The sequence below is a fragment of the Amblyraja radiata genome, chromosome 24, assembly GCF_010909765.2.
Source record: "Amblyraja radiata isolate CabotCenter1 chromosome 24, sAmbRad1.1.pri, whole genome shotgun sequence".
Classification (NCBI taxonomy): Eukaryota; Metazoa; Chordata; class Chondrichthyes; order Rajiformes; family Rajidae; genus Amblyraja; species Amblyraja radiata.
The window spans coordinates 30,629,452-30,650,653 of record NC_045979.1 but is presented as its reverse complement, the minus strand read 5'-3'; the positions used below and the strand labels follow the sequence as shown (position 1 = coordinate 30,650,653).

Below are 21,202 nucleotides of genomic sequence, written 5' to 3'. Positions count from 1 at the left end.
AACACAAAGTGCAGGAGGAACTCAGCAGGTCAGGTAGCATCTGCAAAGGAAGGAACGGACGGATGTCTTTTCTGGATGGGACTCTTCAGTCGGAAGGGTCCCGACCTGAAACATTGTCAGTCCATTCCGGTCACAGTTGCTGCCTGACCAGCTGAGTTCCTCCAGCACTTTGCGTTTTGCTTAGACTTTAAGCAGAACTTCAAATGTGAAGTGATTGGTTGGGAGGAGGAGTGCAGTGGTGGCGGAAAAGTAGTGCATAGCCTAGGTTCCATACAGTTAAAGGAATGGTTGACAATGGTAAGATTACAAAACTAGAAAGGAAAAAAATATCAATAATTTGATCAACAAAGAGTTTGCTGTAGACCTACCCACAATTGGACCAGGTGTAACTCCATGCTTCATGAGTTGCTCTTTCAACTCTTCATCGTTCAGCTGTGAGACATTCATATTTGTATAATTATCTTTGGTCTCTGTCAGTCTGGGCAGCTCCTGAGTTGAAATTTTAAAAAAAGTGGTAAGTTTCTTATTACTTACACCAAATGATTTATTTTAGGCTTCAAAATAATCCAGATCAAAAACTGCTTTCCAACATGAACATTGATTTGAGATGTCAGCAATCTTGCATATAATTTTTTAAATGTTATTTAATTCAGCAGCATAATCACTTTGTTTAACATGACCATTTATAATGACCACTGTTGTAAACAAGTTAGACAAAAAACACACACATCTGCATTTATTCATACAATTTATAAATAGGACCAGCCCAAAATTGTTAAAATTCAGTCTCAGGCTTGAAATTTATTTAGTCAGAAAATGTATCCATAAAATAATTCAATAACTGTACGGCATATTAAAATGTTTCACCAAAATATTAATTGATGCTGGAGGCAGTTTAACTTTTGATAAATTGTACCAAAAATTTAATTTAGCCATATTATTTAGTATGCATTATGCTATTGTAATTTGCCATTTCCATAAAATGGGCAATTTAGAAAAAAAAATTGGTGCATCATACGAGGTTAGAATTTTGTCGTGCTGAAGTCCACGGTTGGGAGAGATTGACAACTTCTCAAGCAGTTGATGAGAATATTTCAGAATATTGCATTCTTTATGGACAGAACAGCCCACATACTATACTTAAAAATACAAGGAAAACTTGTAGAGAAAAGGAATACATAAAATACATTAAAAATATCAAAAATTAATTTCTGGTGATAGTGCAAGGTATAAAATTGGAAAGTAAGTAAAATAGAAAGGAAAACTGTATTGCACTGGGTCTTCAAAATCGTCAAATTCACCGGAAGAACAAGCAAGCCAACATCGATGTTTTTGCTCAGCCCATATCATCTCTAAGGACTATTTTCTAATAGTGCACTTTTAACACAGCCTATATTTCTGTGTGTTGTCTTTGTCCATGTGCCTATGATGCTGCTGCAAGCAAGATTGTCATTGTAGCTACCTGTTCCGCACTCTGCTTGACCAGATGAGAATAAGCTTAACTTGACTTCTACGAGACCCTAGTTACACCTGGTCAAGTATAGTAGGCGGGCAGCATTGTTTGCAAGCCCAGCACCAGCCCATCTATTCTGAGCTCTGTCATGGTAAGAGTGGCCAAAGGCACAAAGTGCAACATCTTCACCGATTCTTGGGAATTCCTGGCTCACGATCAGCCATCTACCGTACCTGTAGAAGAGTCTGCAGTTTCCATGTTGGCCACATTAATCACTGCAGAGCCCATAAAATTGGACTGGAAGTATATCGCCCTTCAGACTAAAGGACTGCTTATGAAGACTCGCACACATACGGCATTTATGTCCACAGACATTGATATGTCTGCAAAGCCAGCAGAATTTGACTGGTACCAAACTGTAATTAAACACTCAGGTATGCATAATTATCATTTAAGAGATGGTTACTAAAATAACTATGCACCCGATGGTTCTGATAAATTGACATTGACTTATGAGATGAAACTTCAGTTAGACACGTTCCAAACGTTGGTATAGAGAAGCAAAAAAATTCAGTATACCCGAGTATAAAAGGAACAAAAACATTAAATTGTATAACAGTGAATTAATTATATTCAACAGCTTAAACTCACAAGTAGTATATTTTCACTAGATCAATCTGATGTAAGGAACAAATACAGGGAGATAGAAATGAAATCAATAAATTAGATAAAAATCAGTATGCTCCTTCTTATGGCTGTAAAAAAAAAAAAAGTGATCAACTTGAAGCATGCATTTCATTTGCAGATGTGTGATTGGCAGTCCTGCATCGAGTCGGAAGATTTATGTCATCATATTAAGGATGACATTTATGGCTTTAATGGCAAAGGCCTTTTGACAAGACCGAGGGCAGTCACGTTGGCGCAGCGGTAGAGTTGCTGCCTTACAGCGAATGCAGCACCAGAGGCCCGGGTTTAATCCCGACTACAGGTGCTGTCTGTACGGAGTTTGTACGTTCTCCCTGTGACCTGCGTGGATTTTCTCTGAGATCTTCGGTTTCCTCCAACACTCCTAAGACGTACAGGTTTGTAGGTTAATTGGCTTGGTAAATGTAAATATTGTCCCTAGTGGGTGTAGGATCATGGGGATTGCTGGTTGGTGCAGACCCGGTTGGCCGAAGGGCCTGTTTCCGCGCTGTATCTCTAAACTAAACTAAACCGAGGAAAAGGCAACAGGTGAAAACAAAGAATGAAAGTGCTGATAGTTGCTGCAGAACAACCAAAATGTACTTTGTATCATCTCCACTTGGAAGACTTATTTAAATGAGAAAACCATTGTTTAGGCTCTGCTCAACTAGTCTCTCAAAGGAACATGGACAGAAACCGTAAACATCAGGCACACCATGAGGCAGTTGGCCAATTAGCTGAGAGACTCCTCCTAAACGCTGAAAAAAAACTTTCTTAGGTGTGGTGCCCATAACTATTCAACTCTCCAGCAGCAGTGCAACTGAAGCATACTCTTGCTATAACACACTTTTACTCTTTCATACAATAGGCTTATAAAGGCTAGGATTTTTGAGCTGACAATGACTTCTTATGAAGTACTTGCATCTCTAGATTTTTGGGCTGCCATTACTCACAGCGGTAACATTTAGATACCGCTATTCTTTTTAGTCCAAGGTCAAGAATCAACTGACATTAGCCCACACCAAAATCCATTTTGCCAAATCTATTAATGTTGCTTTCACCCAAGAGTTGTGAATCTGTGGAATTCTCTGCCAATTCACTGAATGTATTCAAGAGAGAGTTAGATAATCAAGGGATATGGGAAGAAAGCAGGAACAGGGTACTGATTTTGGATGATCAGCCAATAGTGATGCTGGCCTACTCCTGCACCTATTTTCTATGTTTCTAAAACATTTGTGGTCACATATGTATTAGGCTTTTACTAATCATTACAGGCTCTCCCTGATTAATTAAAAAAAAAAAAAAAATCACTAAAAACTATCCTTATAGATTCCAGTAACTTTCCCATTGATTTCCCCAGTGATCCTCTCTCCTCTTTCTTAAATAGTAAACATATGCAACTGTCCAAGCAGAAGGAACCATTACATTGAGAACGGAGGACACTTACTGGCCCTGGGTGCTTGTTATTCTTTAGTCATTTTTTTATTCAATATGTTAATATTCATATTAAATTTGCTTATGTTAAGTTTGACGAAAGGCATTGATTAAATATTTGTCTCCCAGCATACTACTTTCCTACATAATAAATATTGTTGCTAGGTAATCTTTCCATATTGATTTTGTAAATAAAAACAGTACAACACCACAGTTACGATAGAACATGGAAACGCACAGCATATGTACAGGCCTTTTGGCCTATTCTGTAAGCGCGGACCATCTGCCTGTGCCTGATCTCTATTCCCTGTTGAATAGATGCCCATATCCCTTTATTCCCTGAAATAGACACAAAATGTTGGAGTAACTCAACGGGTCAGGCAGCATCTCTGGAGAAAATGGATAGGTGACATTTTGGGTCAGGATCCTTCTTCAGAGATGCTGCCAGACCCGTTGAGTTACTCCAGCATTTTGTGTCTATCCTTGGTATAATACCAGCAACTGCAGTTCCTTTAGAATACATTCCCTCTGTTTCCTGCCTGTCAAAAAATAATTCTAAAAGGTTGGTATCATATCTGCTTTTAACACCTTACCAGCGGTGCATTCCCGGCACTAAGCATGATGTTAAAAACAAACTTTCCTCTCAAATCTCCTTTAAACTTCCTCCCCTCTCACCATAAACACATGCCCTCCAGTATTTGACATTTCCACCTTGGTGGAAAAAAAAATTATGCCCTCATAACTTTGTACCTTAAATTGCCCTGCAGCCACTGACGCTTCAGATAAAGCAATCCAGGTTTCTCCAATCTCTCCTTACAGTTAATACACTCCAATGCAAGCAATATCCAGATGAACCTCTGCACCCTTTCCTAAGACTCTACAGCTTTCATTCTGTGTGATAACCAGAAATGGACACAACACTTGAAAGGCAGCCTAAAGTTTCTCTCCACAACTACCATGACTTCCTGGCTTTTATACTCGGTCCCGACTGATGAAGGCAAATAAAGCCAAATAAAGCCAACTGTTACCCAATAAAGAAATCACATTGCCTCTTGTCATTCATTTTAAAGTAATTATGGTCTGCTTTTGAATTACTTGCAAGTTACTTTTTATTTTCACAGCTTTTACAACTTGGTTCAACAGTTAATTCTAGTGGACAGCACCATCCGCCCTATTTCACTCTCGCCCCACCCCGCAAGAAAAACTGTACAGTTAATTTTTGCATTGTTTCAAAATGCAAGCAATAGATTTTTTTTAAATGCAATGCTGACTCCATTTAATTTAATAGTGAAAATGATGGCGTCATGTTGCAAAATGTTTGAATCATGAAAGTTTGTTTATTTTGCTGGAATTGAAGGTTAATCAGTTTGGATTCCGCATTGCATTGTTTGGAATTACATGGATAAGCTCAAAAGACAAAAATGGCTGTGATTGAGACATTTTTGTAGTGATCATAAAAAGCGAATCATATTATACTTGACACCGCAGCTTGCTGCTGATACTAGATGTTCAATGGGTAATCTTCTTTCTCAGAATGACATACTGCATCCTGAAGGCCCAACAACAGAAAAAGTTTATTTAGTTGAGTTTTAAACTGTCTAGAATACAGATCAATGGATACCCAAAATCCCAAACCTTTCATTTCGGAGAGATTTCTGTTTACTGCAGTCTTATTCCACGATGGGCATAAACAAAGAAAAGGTGTAAACAACAATGCAGAGTGGGCAGGAGGAGAAAAGGAGGAAGCAAACAAAGTTGAGGACAGAACAGAAGATGACAGGAGGGGGGAAAAAAGACTCACCAATGACTTAAGAATGTTACCATCAAGAGTATTCATCATATCGCCCAACTAAAACCATACAATGTGTATCCTCCCCCCCTTCTCTATCCATTTAATTTATGGTAGAATACAGTTTTATTGGTACTGAGGTTCCAATATTTGGTAATTTGGCTGAAAGTGTTGAAAATTAGTAAACATGGTTAAATCTAATTCTGTTACAACTCTACATACTTGCATCATAATTTAGTAACTCTGGAACAGTCCACAATTGAGAAACAACTAACTAATTTGCTACAGGCTGGTTTGAACCAAAGATCTTGTGGAACGCAGAACGCTAAAACTTTGCCCTAACAATCTACATTCCTAATCAAATTTAAAACGTTAAAGGCCAAAAATGATCAACCCTTTCTAAAGACTTTTTCCTAGTGGAGATCTGAGCATTAGATTACCAGAATTACTCTGACAACACAGATGGCAATTGAAAGCTGTAGCACAGCCTTAAAGATTATAAGGAATGTACTGAATTCCTAATCTATGACAAATTAGCCAATACCCCCCAACTCTTAATTATTTCCAGCAGGTGTTACAAGTGCACAGGAGAGAAGCCAACATGTAAAAAAAAGACAAAAAATATAAAAGATGGAATGTTAGAGAGGTAAATGAAGACATCACCTACTGTATACATTAATATGTGTGGCAAAGATGGATTAAAATGTTATAATTAGCTCATTCACCCACACTTATCACTCGACAAAAATACAAATAAATCAGACTATTCAGCCTATCATAATTTATCCAGCTAGGAATATATAAACTCGGTACTGGATTATTTATTTAAAAAGTTCATGCCTAGTCTACTCTTCTTGGGATGCATATTTCACACATTCATGACTTTGTTAAAAGAAATTCCCCATACAGGTGACTCGCCTGAGACGAGGAAGTGTGCTGAAAATGTTTTAAGTGTTTTGAATTCCAATTTAGAGTGAGAGAGAACAGCAAATTATGGTCAGCACCGTAACTTTTAAAAGCAAAGTGGATAAAGGTAAAGTGTCAATTGTGAAAGTGACAAAAGACAAGGGCAAGCCAGAGTTGCGAGAGGCAAAAGTGAAACCAAGCCATTGGAGATGATTTAAAACTCAGCTCCTTCAAACTGTATAATAGTGCAAATACTGTGCCAGCTTTTGAACAAGAACTGAAATCAGTTACATAGGAGTGAAATTAATAACACTGAAGACACTTTAAATTAATCTTGTGCCACATAAAGTTACAACTCAAACTTCTATGTAATAATGTTGATACACCTCAAATTGACAATGTTTTTTTGCCGTTCTGATTCACGTACTTATCTTTTACACTCTCTTCCCAAAATGTGGACTTGCAAGGCAGCAAACAAGTACAACCACAATAGAGATGAAAGGATTCTAAGCAGCTTCATCAGTGATACTGGGTCAGAACATTGTAAGAACTGGGATACAAGTCAATGGTCGGTCAGTCAATGTATGTTAAGTTCTGGTCATCAGAGATTTACTGGGATGTTGCCTGCAATACGAGGGCTTCAAAATATATTTTCAATGGAATGTGTCAAATTGGGGCGGAGTTGTGAATTGAGGTTTATAAAATCATGAGGAACACAATAGACAACAAGTGCAGGAGTAGGCCATTCGGCCCTTCGAGCCAGCACCGCCCCATTCAATGTGATCATGGCTGATCATCCACAATCAGTACCCCATTCCCGCCTTCTCCCCATATCCCTCGACTCCGCTATCTTTAAGAGCCCTATCAGGCTTTCTCTTGAAAGTATCCAGAGAACCGGCCTCCACCGCCCACTGAGGCAGAGAATTCCACAGAATCACATCGCTGTGTGAAAAAGTGTTTCCTCATCTTCGTTCTAAATGCCTTACCCCTTATTCTTAAACTGTGGCCCCTGGTTCTGGACTCCCTCAACATTGAGAACATGTTTCCTGCCTCTAGCGTGTCCAAACGCTTAATAATCTTATGTTTCAATAAGATCGCCTCTCACCCTTCTAAATTCCAGAGCATACAAGCCCAGCCGCTTCATTCTCTCAACATATGACAGTCCCGCCATCCTGGGACCTACGCTGCACCCCCTCCATAGCAAGAATGTCCTTCCTCAAATTAGGGGACCAAAACTGCACACAATACTACAGGTGTTGTCTCACTAGGGCCATGTGCTCTTTGCTCCTATACTCAACTCCTCTTGTTTAGAAGGCCAACATGCTATTTGCTTTCTTCACTGCCTGCTGTACCTGCATGCTTACTTTCATAGTAAGCTCACTTCCTCGCCTCAGGCGAGTCGCCTCTATGGGGAATATCTTTTAACAGATTCATGAGTGTGTGAAATATGCATACCAAGAAAAGTAGACTTGGAAAAGCATGAACTTTTTAAAGAGATAATCCAAATAAACAAGTAGGATAGACGGTCACAATCATTGCCAGTCTAATGTGTGAAGGGAGAAATTTAAAGGATCTGACACAAGGGAGAAATTTAAAGGATCTGACAGCTTTTTAACACTAAATGTGGTGGTTAAATGGAAGAGGCAGAGCCTCATATTATTACAATGTTTAAAAGACTTTGAACACTTATTTGATTAGGAAAGGACTAGAGGGATATGGAGAGGGTGGGTTAATGATGTTAGCATCGATAAGCATCAGTCAGAAGGTGGCAAGTTGAGCCCGTTTCAGAGCTACGACGCTACATATGGCCTTTGGGTGACCATGCTTCCCATGGAAGTCGCAGCTTAGCACAAGAAAAAATACAGATGCCCCAGACAGCATGGTTAGCATTAACATTTTATGAGACAAGATCATTGACCTGCAACATTAATTCTATTTCTCTCTCTCTCTCACTCACAACATATGCAGCCTGACATATCTAGTTTAGTTCTAACTACTAGCAATCAAATGTGTTGTTGTTTTACATTTTCAATTAAAAGTTAATTATTGGAAATTGGGAGGTCATTACGGGGTTTGATTATAAATTAATTAATTATTAATCAGATCATGCGGAAACCGGGAAGATAAAAAAAACCCAAAAGCAGAACATGGTCAGATTTCATTATGTGTACATTCATAAACAGACATACACACTCATTTTACAACGATTCATTGCATAAACTGCAGATCTTGGAAATCTGATTTTTTTTTTTTTAAATCTAGGTGCTGTGAACATTCTCTGGGTCAGACAGAAGCGGAGATAACGTTAATTCTGCTCCTCTTTCCTGGCCTGCTGCTTGCTTCCAACATCTGTCTTTATAAAAACCACCATTGTTTTTTTGTTATTAACGTCAAAATACATAAGCTTGACCAAAGATCAACCCGCCTCCCAAAAAAAGCCACAAGATTCGTCATCAGCGTTCTGTACCCGTAGAAACTTAAAACTAACAATGATACGTTTATTTGCGGGAAATTGCCGGTGTGGTCATGCCAAAAATAAAACAAAAAAATACCCCACTCGAATCTGCTCCGCGTAGTAACCGCCATTTTGTAGCTTTAATGTCAATGAAGCTTTGTCAGTTCAGGGCATAACTTATTGCTCGGTTAATGCTTATAAATATCATGCACTATGTTACCCGACCATGCATCCTCTCACCTTATTAAAAATAACCAACTTTGACAGTAGCGTTTATGAATTTGGATTGTGCGTAAAATTTGAAAACCCTGGTTGAATAGAAATGAACAGATTGCGCCGTTTCTGAACTGTGCAAAATGGATAGAAAATACACCGGAATACAAACAGACGACGCACAACTAATAGCAAATACAACCCCAAACCTCTTAAATAAAATCAATCCTGTAAAACACAACTACTTCAACACTGACAACTACCGTCACACTCAAATACGGAAACATACAGACAAGCCAATTCCCCTAAACTCACGGTGATTTTAATTTCTGAAGAATCCTCCTCGTCGCTGGAAAAATCCGCCCTTAATTCTGAATTATTCTTGGAAGTAATGTGTTTTAAGTAGAGCTGAACGTAAACCTCTTTCTTCTGCTCCTTTCGCGGTAAAGGCACGTTATGCGCAATTAATTCACTCTTCAGTCTCCCTTTAGTTAAGTGATTCGGATCGCGACTTTCCCAAGTGTCTGACATATTCAGCAGTGGTCAAATCGCACTTTTATTATTGAATTAAGGTTAAACACTAACCTAATAACAGCATTAATATCCCTCAGCACACGCATGTACGGAATACAACATGTACATTAAAGCAAGTTCAAGACCGGTTGGACGCGATTAAAACAGGAAACTCATTGGTTAAACTCTTATTAACCCCTTCGTAGCCAAGAAAATAAAAGTACAACATCGCATGACATTTATAGGTGGACACAAAATGCTGGAGTAACTCAGCGGGACAAGCATGGCATTTATACCTTATTTTAAGCGAAACAATCATATTTTCCCCCAAAGCTCTCACCAACATGTATGCATGCGTTCAAAGACAACCTCTATTTAGGCTATGATAGTAGCATCGGAATGATATTTGTATTATAGTCTGCAGTATGTGCTGCAAATTGCAAGTCAAATTTCACTACACCAATTGGAGTATGTGATAATAAATGTCCTTTGTATCCTTCGTAGTCTGGGTTATTTTTTTGGCCGCAGCTATGATCTCAACATCTGGACAATATGAAGCATGACAAGGAATGTACAATCAAAAGCAGAACTGATCTAATTCCGTCAAACAGCATCTTTATAGCACACCTGCAATAAAAAATGTTCACATCCACAGAGCACATTAAAATGTGAGGTGCGAAATGCTGTTGCTTTTTTCAGGATTTAGGATAATTTGTTTCATTCCAGTTGTTTGCATAGTAAGGTGACTAGCAGCCAACTAGGAACCTCTGGCCCCTTCGCAGATTATGCAAAAAGTGCATAACAAGATGTAAAATACTGCAGTTGCTGGATTACAAAAAAGACACAGAGTGGTGGAGTAACTCAGCAGGTCAAGCAGCATCTCTGGAGAACATGGATCAGTGAGGTTCTAGGTCAGATCCTTTCAGATTCTTCAGCGTCTGAAGAAGGATCCCGACCCAAGACGTCACCTATCCATGTTCTCCAGTTACTCCAACACTTTGTAAACATATAGGAAGTGGTGAGCTCTTTTTGCTAGACCTCAATGTGCTCAGGTATTCAAGGTTCTCTGTATCATCTCAAGGGCTTCTTCTCTATTTAAAAAAAAAACATACTTGGACTACGGATCTCTCATGAGGCAGTGAGGGTATAGTGTGTCTCTACACTACCCCGTACCTCCCAACCCAGACGGCTTTAAGAACATCCATAAACCATTTTCCATGACAAACTTCAGAAAAGAGTTTCCTTGTATCAATGTCTGGTGTTGGTATGTGAACAAAGTGACCTGAACAGTATAGCAAACAGACAGAGTGTAATTAAATCAGCATCTGCAGTTCCTTGTGTAGGAAGGCACTGCAACAGATGCTGGTTTAGACCGAAGGTAGACACAACATTTTGGAGCAACTCAGCAGGACAGGCAGCATCTCTGGAGAGAATGAATGGGTGATGTTTTGGGTCGACACCCTTCTTCAGACTGGTTAGGGATAGGGGAAATGAGAGATAGACTATGATGGAGAGAGATGAAGAACAATGAATTTAAAAAAATGCAAAAAGGTAACAGTGATAAAGGAAACAGCCCATGTTTGTTGGGTGAAAACGAGAAGCTTGTGTGACTTGGGTGGGGGAGGGATAGGGAGAGGGAATGCCGGGGCTACCTGAAGTGAGAGAAATCAATATTCATATCACTGGGCCGTAAGCTGCCTTGTCCCTAACCAGTCTGAAGAAGGGTCTCGACCCAAAACATCACCCATTCCTTCTCTCCAGAGATGCTGCCTGTTCCACCGAGTTACTCCAGCTGTTTGTGTCTATCTACACTTCCTTCCTATACAGAGTATAATTAGGGCCCTGATACTTAAGATATTGCCCCAGGAGGGGACATCCTTTTAAGAATTGCCATATTTTTTTGGATTTTGCAGATATGGTGTTAATAGCATTTTTCCAGTGCCTTGACGTGCCTACTCGAGGTTGACCGTCTCAGAAGGGGAGGGATCAGACTCAAGGTCTTGATCTTCAAACATCCTTTTTTGATTGGTCAAGACTGTGCTGGCTCAAGGAAGAAATGGTGAATTTCATCAAAATTCAACTTTACTGAGCAGTGACTGGTATGGTATATGGTAACTAGTTCACATCATCCAGGATCTTGTTGTGACCCTTTATTGTCAAAAGGCAATGTTGTACAGTGGGGACATTGTATTGTGAGTGCAAGCACAAGGCTAGCTTTCATGTAGGCTTTAATGAAGGGGGTGCAGTCACTGTAGAAAACATGAGTTACTTATTTGCCATGGGAAAATTAAGGGCAGATGGTCCATCTTTCTCATGTGTACCGAGTAGTAAATTAACATGTGCACGGTTACAAACTCAACTGTTCATTCAACAGAGTCAGTGGATTTTTGATAATCATCCGAGGACAGACAGTACCCAAGCTCAATGTATCATCTAAATGAATCTGAAGAGGGGTCTCGACCTGAAACGTCACCTATTCCTTCGCTCCATAGATGTAGCCTCACCCACTGAGTTTCTCCAGCATTTTTGTCTACCTTCTATCATCTAAATGATGGCATCTAGCACAATACAGATGCCATCATTTACTTATGTCAGTTTGGAATTTAAGAGTAACATCGTTACTTATTTCAGCTTGGATTTTAAGAGCAACACCGTTAATGCCACTAACAAGTTAAAACTGATCCAAAAACTTGCTTAGAATGTAGCAAAGAATAAACATTTGAAGTCTCATATGTAACTAGATTTCTGATTAACATCATCAAAAAGATTCTAATACTTCCCTTTCTCCTTCCACAAGTCTATCTAGGTTTTTTTCTTACTTTGTGTAGGAAGCAACTGCCGATGCTGGTTTACAGCAAAGATATAGTGCCCTCCATGATGTTTGGGACAAAGACCCATCATTTATTTATTTGTCTCTGTACTCCACAATTTTAGATTTGAAATAGAAAAAAAATCACATGCGGTTAAAGTGCACATTGTCAGATTTTATCAAAGGGTATTTTTATATATCTTGGTTTCACCATGCAGAAATTACAGCTTGGTCTATACATAGTCCCCCCCCACCCCCCCATTTCAGGGCACCATAATGTTTGGGACACATGGCTTCACAGGCGTTGGCAATTGTTTATGTGTGTTTAAATGTATCCTTAATGCAGGTATAAGAGAGCTCTCAGCACCTAGTTTTTCCTCCAGTCTTTCCATCACCTTTGGAAACTTTTATTGCTGTCCAACATGAGGCCCAAAGTTGGGCCAACGAAAGTCAAATAAGTCATTATGAGACTGAGAAACACGAATAAAACTGTTAGAGACATCAGGCAAACCTTAGGCTTACCAAAATCAACTGTTTGGAACATCATTAAGAAGAAAGAGAGCACTGGTGAGCTTACTAATCGCAAAGGGACTGGCAGGCCAAGGAAGACCTCCACAGCTGATGACAGAAGAATTCTCTCTATAATAAAGAAAAATCCTCCAACACCTGTCCAACAGATCAGAAACACTCTTCAGGTGTGGATTTGTCAATCACCACTGTCCGCAGAAGACTTCATCAGCAGAAATACAGAGGCTACACTGCAAGATACAAACTACTGGTTAGTCGCAAAAATAGGATGGCCAGGTTACAGTTTGCCAAGAAGTACTTAAAAGAGCAACCACAGTTCTGGAAATAGGTCTTGTGGACAGATGAGACAAAGATTAACTTATATCAGAGTGATGGCAAGAGCAAAGTATGGAGGAGAGAAGGAACTGCCCAAGATCCAAAGCATACCACCTCATCTGTGAAACACGGTGGTGGGGATGTATCGGTGGTGATGTGGTGTCCACCAGTGACCTGGTTGGCACGATAAGTGCACATATTTCTTATTACTTTCTATGTTTATGAATACCACACGGAACAATAAAATTACACACACCGTTTCCACTTCATTCACCTGATCATGTAGTAGAATACTGCGTCAATCTGAGTGGACACCACAACTTGCTTTACACGATCATACACACAAACGTACATTGCGGTGGACCCGCAAAGGTTTGGTGTCCCAGAAAACGAACATTACATTATTAGAGAAAACCAAATTATATCCATAGAGAGAAAAAACAGTACATTACCTTATGGATTTGAGCTATATCGATGGCCGATTATTCATCGGAAGGTTGAATTGGGATGATTTTTTAGTATGTTAAATGTCTCCGTAACGGTCGAAGGGATGAAGTTAGCGACTTGGTCCGTACGAAAGGTAAATAAGAGACAGTGTGTTGCCAAATTGAAGATTTGCTCAGTTTCTTAGTTTTGATGGCCAATTTATGCCCCAAATATTTTTAAATTGACTTAAAAAAGTCGCAAAATATATCATAAACGATCGTTGTGTTTTTGACAGCACGATGCTTTTGATATATTAAATGTGAATATAAGAAAAATAATGAACTCACCCAAAAATCACTACTACCATAGGATACATCGTTGGGATTTGTGAAAAGCAATACAGGTTTGGAGCCTCCACGGTTTAACTTACGGAGGTACCGACCCCGATAACGGTCGTTGTGACAATGGACACCAAGCACAGACCGTTACGAGATCTTTGCTGGGCAGAATACCAGACATGTTACTGTATTTTTTTCCTGGTATTGATGAAGATATTTCCCTAGATCATTATCAATACGTATATGTATGAGGGGCCATATGAAGTTTATTTATGAATTAAATAGTCATGACTAAATGTGGCAGAGTTTTTAATGTGAATAGGTGAAATTTCAGGTTGAGACCCTTCCAAAACAGCACCTATTCCTTTTCTCCAGAGCTGTTGCCTGACCCAGAGTTATTCCAGCATTTTGGGTCTATCTTTTTCTTTATTTTGTTCAACCCTATCACCTTCCCTTCCCTGACCTGCTTCCATCTGACATCATTCCCCACAACCCCAATCCCTACCTCAATCTTTCTGTGATAAGGAAGTGGTTTATAATCTCCAGGGCCATGTTACGAACTTCTATTGTCCAAAAGTAAATGTTGAATGGCACGGACAACTTGGTCAGGACAAAAAGGCCCTATCCCAATTAAAAAGAATCAATGGCCTCTGGACCAAAGAGTATTGCTGATATTATAAAATTTGTCATTGAGAAAATCAGTCACAAATTCCCTACCTCACCTCCCATGTCTGGGGGGGGAGATGGAGAAGAACATGCCCTGGTTCCCAGTGACACTATAATCTTGACCCCAAAGAAGACAAATCCAACTGTGGTAACTACAAAATGGGTCTCTGTGCTGTCTGCTATGGAGAATACGATTGCTGGGATCCTCCTCCACTACCTCCTTCAGGTGACAGAAGAGCCACTCCCACAGTTACAACAGGGATTCCATCTATTTGGAGGCACAATGAACATAAACTCCACTGTGTATTAACTCATAAATACAGAGAGCAACACTCTAAGGCCTTTCTCAATTCCACTTTGACTTTATCAGTCTAAAGGAACAGTGGAACATCCCCCTCGTACTCATCTGCCTACAGAAATGAGTCGCAATCTTAAATTTGCTTCATGCAGCTAATAATCCTTACAAATGTCCAATATCGGTGCAGTCTAACACCAAGCAAAGGAAGTGGCGGCGCTGTGATACAGCTGCGGCTCGCCTGCAGTCTGTCTGTTTTTACTTTTTATGTCGTTTTTTTTTGTCTAGTTTAGTAATTTTTTTGGTTATTAGGTGGTGTTATGTGTGTGGGGGGAGGGTGAAACAGAGCTTTCTGTCTCTCCCTTCGGGGGAATGCGACTTTTTGTCGTATCCCCCTTCTCTTCCCCCGTCTGCGCTGAGGCCTAATGGCAGAGCTGACGGCCTCCAACCTGCGACCGACCTCGAGGGTCCGGAGGTAGAGCCAGCCAGGACTCACCAACGCGAGGCTGGCCGTCTTCGAGCTGTGGCGACGTCCGGGTAGCGGCACGACTCGGCGCTCCGGTGAGGGCGAACGGTGCGGGGCTGAGACACTCCTGTGCGGCCGGCACGGCTACCGGCTGGAAGGTGCTCCCGTGTGAGCAGCCCGGTGCGGGGCTGAGACGCTGCCTTGTGGGCGGCCCGGTGCGGAGCGGAGACGGTGCTACGGCGGCTGCAACCTGGATCCTGGACTCGGCCGCGGGCCGGTGGAGGACAATGTCGGGAGCTCGCAGGTCACAGGCTGGTGCCTGTTTTCCGGAGCACCCGTTGCAACAGCTGCGGGCAGCTTCGACCACCCCCGGGCTGCCATCGCCCGGTGGGGTATCGCCTCGGCGCAGAGGGAGAAGAGGAGGGAAGAGACAGTAACTCTAAGACTTTTGCCTCCATCACAGTGAGGAGGTGTTTGGTGAACTCACTGTGGTGGATGTTAATTTGTGTTTATTGTGTTTTGTTATTATTACATGTATGGCTGCAGGCAACAGCATTTCGTTCAGACCGAAAGGTCTGAATGACAAATAACAATCCAATAAAGGTCCAATCCAATCATCAATCCAACACTCTTTCCAACTTTTCTAACTACAATATTGCACCTCACCTCCAAAGAGCATCCTGCAGGTTGGGGTTAAACTACAAATAATATGATCGGCAGGCAGCAGAACTCAGATAATGCTCATGCATGTGCATGTTTAGAAAACTGAGCTCAAATTTATTGTTGCATCAAAGCCAATCAAAGCATACGAGGGGATTGGTCTTACATTTATAATTCACCTCAGCAATAAATCACAGTATCTGCAAAAAATCTAATTGAGCAAAATGAGTAAAAGTTAATTAAAAAATACTAAAACTAATATCCATTTAAGAAGTGGAAACAAGGAACTGCAGATACTGGTTTACAAAAGAAGACATAATGTTGGAGTAACTCAGCTTGTCAGGCAGCGTCTCTGCAGAACATAGATAGGTGGCGTTCAGTTCGGTACCCTTCTTCCAACTAGTCTCCAGAGATGCTGTTCTCCAGAGATGCGATCTGACCTGCTGAGTTACTCCAGCACAGTATTGTTTTATCAATTTAAAACTACAGGATGTTTAACACCATTTAACATTTTTTTAAATTCTCTCATTTAAATATTATGCAATGATTAAAATAGAACAAGGCAAGGAATCTTTGTGGTATGAAAGATTCTTATCAGCTGCAGCGCAAATAAAACCACGAAATAAGGGTCTCGACCAGAAACGTCACCCATCCCTCGGTCCCGAGATGCTGCCTGTCCCGCTGAGTTACTCCAGCTTTTTGTGTCTATCTTCGAAATAAAGGTTTATTGTCCTCCTTTGCCACATACAAAAATAAAATTAAGAACAAAAAATTCTGGAACCACTCTGCAGATCAGACATCTACGGAAAGAGAAATAACCATCCTTTCAGGTTGAATGTCCTATCCTATATCATTCGTAAATCTTAGTTTCAATGAAGAATTTTATATTTAGGAGTATGATCTTTTGATCATGCCCTAATATTGTTCTATACCTCATTGATTCACACAACATCCATGAAAAATAGGCACTCCAAACCCTGAAAGTTGTGTTGAAAAATATCAAAATGATTCAGGAAATTAAAAAAAAAAAAATTGTACACTGGAACAAATAATTTTTATTCTTTGCTTAGGATGTCACAAGAAAAAGCTTTTTAAACAAAGATCTTTCTATATTTACATACCGAGAAAAGTCCCGTTGAACCAAACATTAAAAAAAATCACAAATATATTGGTATGTGTGTCATAAAACATTTAACTGTACTAAAGAAAGTTATAGCAAGCTAGGATCCACAAAAATATTGTCTGGGTTCTAGATTTCTGCTTACCTAATCCAAGTGTCAATATGTTGCTTGCTTTGGACTATACCCACCACATTTTGAGTATCATATTTGAATACTGCACATGTTTCAGTGCATAATGTAACATATATTTATTATATTTTTAATTTTAGGAGAGAGAAAAAACAATAAACAGATAAGGGAATAAACACTGTTCTGAATACCAGCTTTGCAATGAACTGAAATTCTACGAAAATTACTGTAAGGAAAAAAATGTATTAAAGCAAGGACTGTGTACATGGAAGCCATTGCCCAGAGCTTAGAAATTCAAAACACTTCCTTAAGCACCATTTATATTAATACAAATAGCTTTCCGTCAATAGCTACTACCCATGCAACCTAACGAAAGGCTCTTTCAAAGAAAAATACAGCTGATCCTGCAAGTCTAAAAAAAACTAGGAAGTGCTGTAAATGTTCTGCAGGTCAGGCAAAATCTATTGATATAGTTAATTGACACTGGTTGGTGACTTTTCAATAGAACGACCAAAATTCAAACAATATCAAGGTTTTTAATTACAAAGAAAAACAGAGAATGGAGGATATATGGACCATGTGTGGGCAGATGAGATGAGTTTATCTTGGCATTGTGTTTAGCAGATATCATGGGGCCATTTCCTGTGCTGTACTTCTCTATGTTCTAAATTAAACCACTTTCTTTTCAAAATGAACATGCATCTGAAGAAGGGTTTCGGGCCGAAACGTTGCCTATTTCCTTCACTCCATAGATGCTGCTGCACCTGCTGAGTTTCTCCAGCTTTTTTGTGCACCATGCAAATATAGTGATGTGTAAATGAGCAGCATATCACATGATCTACACAGGATCATCGACATAGAGAAAAAATCAGCCAGCGGGCTGAAGATGCAGGTTGATGCAAGAAATTTTCCATTAAATGCAGAAACTGGAACTCTAGACCGAGACACCAGATGCTGGAAACGAGCAAAAAAAGCATTTACGTACACAAAAATGCTGGAGAAACTCAGCGGGTGCAGCAGCATCTATGGAGCGAAGGAAATAGGCAACGTTTCGGGCCAAAACCCTTCTTCAGGGTAAAAAAAGCACATTGCTGGATGAACTCAAGGGTCAGGCAGCATCTGTAGAGGCAAATGACCAGACGATGTTTTGGGTTGGGACCAGACTTTGTCCATATGACAATATTAATTATTCTCAAAAAGGAATTTGATAGATATTCAAGGAAAAATAGATATTCACGGAAAAATAATTAGTAGGAAAATTGGGAAGGGGCAGAAGGATGTGACTGATTCTATTGCTTTCCAATGACCCACCAGACTTGATGGGTCTAATGATTATAGGAAAATAATACTTTGCCTCTCATCAAGCAGAACAATGGGCAGTAATAAATGAAATGGCAACCATTTATTTTAAGGGCAAGATACTTCTAAGCAAGCTACCTTTTTTTAGAAAAAGGTAAAACCCCAATTAAACAAGGAGAATTAAAAAAAAAAATAATCCTATTCTATGTTTAAAAATTAAAACAAAAACTACCGATGCTGGAATCTGGAACAATAAATAATTTGCTGGAAGACTCAGTGGGTTGGGCAGCATCTGGGGGTAGGAAGACCTGTCTACTCATCCTGACAGAGGGTTTGGACTCCGTATAGTTGATGATTCTTCTTCACATCCCGACTTAAATTCTTCGGTATTAATATTACCAACGATCTGTCAAAGACCAACCAGATAACCACATAATGACGGCGCACCAATGCCTCCGTTTCTTTAGGAGAACATGGAAATTCAGCATGTCTCCTGGGACTCTTAAACTTCTATAAAGTGTACTACCAGGTTGCATCACAGCTGGGTTTGGGAAAAGCTTGTGGACTTCTTTGGGAAGACCACAAGAAATTGCAGATAGTTGTAGATGTATCCAATCTATCACACAGGCCAGACTCCCAACATTGACTCCATGAATTTCACTGTTGTACACCACATTTGAGTCAGCTGCCTCGGAATAGCAGCCAACAAAATCAAAGACTTGTCGCCTCCTGGCCTCCCCTTCTTCTCTCTGCTCCCATGAGGCAAAATTACAGGAGCCTGTAAACGCACATCACCAGACTAGAGAACAGCTTCTTCCCCTCTGTTATCAGACTTCTGAACAGTAGTTCCATAAGCTACGATACTGTCTGGTTCACCTCTGCCCCATCGCGGCCATTGGACTTAATTCTATGGAACTGGTCCACAGGGTCGAGAACTATATTTTGCATTCAATATTGTAAGAAGGAACTGCAGATGCTGGCTTGCACTGCAGATAGACACGACATGCTGGAGTAACTCAGCGGGTCAGGCAGCATCTCCAGAAAAAAGGAATCAGGTCAAGACCCTCCATCAATTGAAGGCCCTTGATCCGAAACGTCACCTATTCCTTTTCTACAGAGATGCTGCCTGACCCGCCGAGTTACTCCAGCATTTTGCGTCTATATTCTACACTATGCGTCTTCCCCTCAGTGTATTAATTTTATTTATGTGCAGCATCATAAAAATTCACTAAACATTACAGTTTATAATAGTGAAAGAAACAAAATGTTGTGGGAGGAAGGCTCTAATTTGAAAAACAAAGCTTTTCACTGTACACGTGACAACAATAATATTAAACATTTAATAAAATATTTAAAAAATATTAAAACTCCTACACCTATTCTGCTGGACTTGAATAGTTTCTCCTGCAGCAGGAATTTCTCGATTCCTTTTCTCCAGAGATGCTGCCTGACCCACTGAGTTTACTCCAGCTTTTTGTGCACTTTCTCCTGCAGCAGATATTTGTTAAAGCTAAAAATAAATTTTGATATCTTCGAATATCGCTTGGGTAGAGTGGGCTTGGATAGAGGGGGATGTGGAGAGGATGTTTCCATTAGTGGGAGAGTCTAGGACTAGAGGTCACAGCCTCAGAATTAAAGGACCTTCTTTTAGGAAAGAGATGAGGAGAAATTCTTTGCCACAGAAGGCTGTGGAGGTCAAGTCAGTGGAAATATTGAAGGCAGAGATAATTAGTACGGGTGTCAGAGGTTATGGGGAGAAGGCAGGAGAATGGGGTTAGGAGGGAGAGATAGATCAGCCATGTTTGAATGGCGGAGTAGACTTGATGGGCCGAATGGCCTAATTCTACTCCTATATCATATGATATTTATATATGATATAATGATAATAATAATAAACTTTATAACGGACTCAAGGTCCAGACAAGGGGCAATATTACATTAAAAATGCATTGCATATTAAATATCATAAAATACATATAAAATCTTAGTATATCACTTATAAAAGCATCATAATTTATATATTTTTTAAACAACACAATACATAAGTTAAAAATCCAACTTATAGATAGATATATTATAAAAATATGATATTTTTGAAACCCCTGCAAAACTTCGAAGGCATATTATAGGCCCACGGGCCTTACGATATCGTTTAAAAAAACCCCCATTTAATATAATGAATGACTAACCTGGAAACGAAAGGACTTTGCTCTCTCCTCCTCCCCCTCAGCACTTGGCAACTTTAAAACCTCGTCGCTGTTTTCACCGTCTGCCATTTAAAACCGTCACTGGCGGACAACCGGCGCTACCACCGCGGGGAGAGGGGGGGGGGAGGACCCCAGGCAATGCCGCCTTCTCAGCGACCCTTCCTCCCACAGCGCGCCGTTTCTTTCACCACCATCAACTGTATGGTTGACAAGTGATTTATTTCGTCGGGAGGGCTAAGTTCGAAAAGCGGGGTGATGCTGTCGAGAGGTCGATTTCACGGACACCCCCCCCCCCCCCCCACTCACCGGTTTTTCAGTGGTGGCGCCTCAGTTTGAGCGCCGGCCGGGAGTTGTCCGTCAAGATTCACCTCGTCCCCCAGTGTTGAGGAAAAACACGTCGTGTTTCACTTGGACAGCGGTATGGATCAAAGATACTAGCTCCTCTATAATCTTTGGTATGGATGTTGATTTCTCCAACCTCAAGTAACCCTTGCAT

At 40.2% G+C, this 21,202-nt stretch overlaps 1 protein-coding gene across 2 annotated transcripts in view; it reads right to left on the bottom strand.

The window, feature by feature from the left end:
• lemd1 (LEM domain containing 1) overlaps positions 1 to 20,859 on the bottom strand; it is a 34,069-nt gene extending 13,210 nt beyond the window's left edge. Inside the window, exons 1-2 of one of the 2 annotated variants that reach the window (XM_033042814.1) lie at positions 20,689 to 20,859; positions 369 to 489 (exon numbers count right to left, since the gene is read on the bottom strand). In XM_033042814.1, the coding sequence (XP_032898705.1) occupies positions 369 to 489; positions 20,689 to 20,775 (208 nt within the window). In that variant the 5' untranslated portion in view covers positions 20,776 to 20,859. Of the gene's footprint in view, positions 1 to 368; positions 490 to 9,249; positions 9,616 to 20,688 lie in introns of those variants that run through there. The other variant, XM_033042813.1, reaches the window with a different exon arrangement.
• Between the last annotated feature and the right edge of the window lie 343 nt (positions 20,860 to 21,202).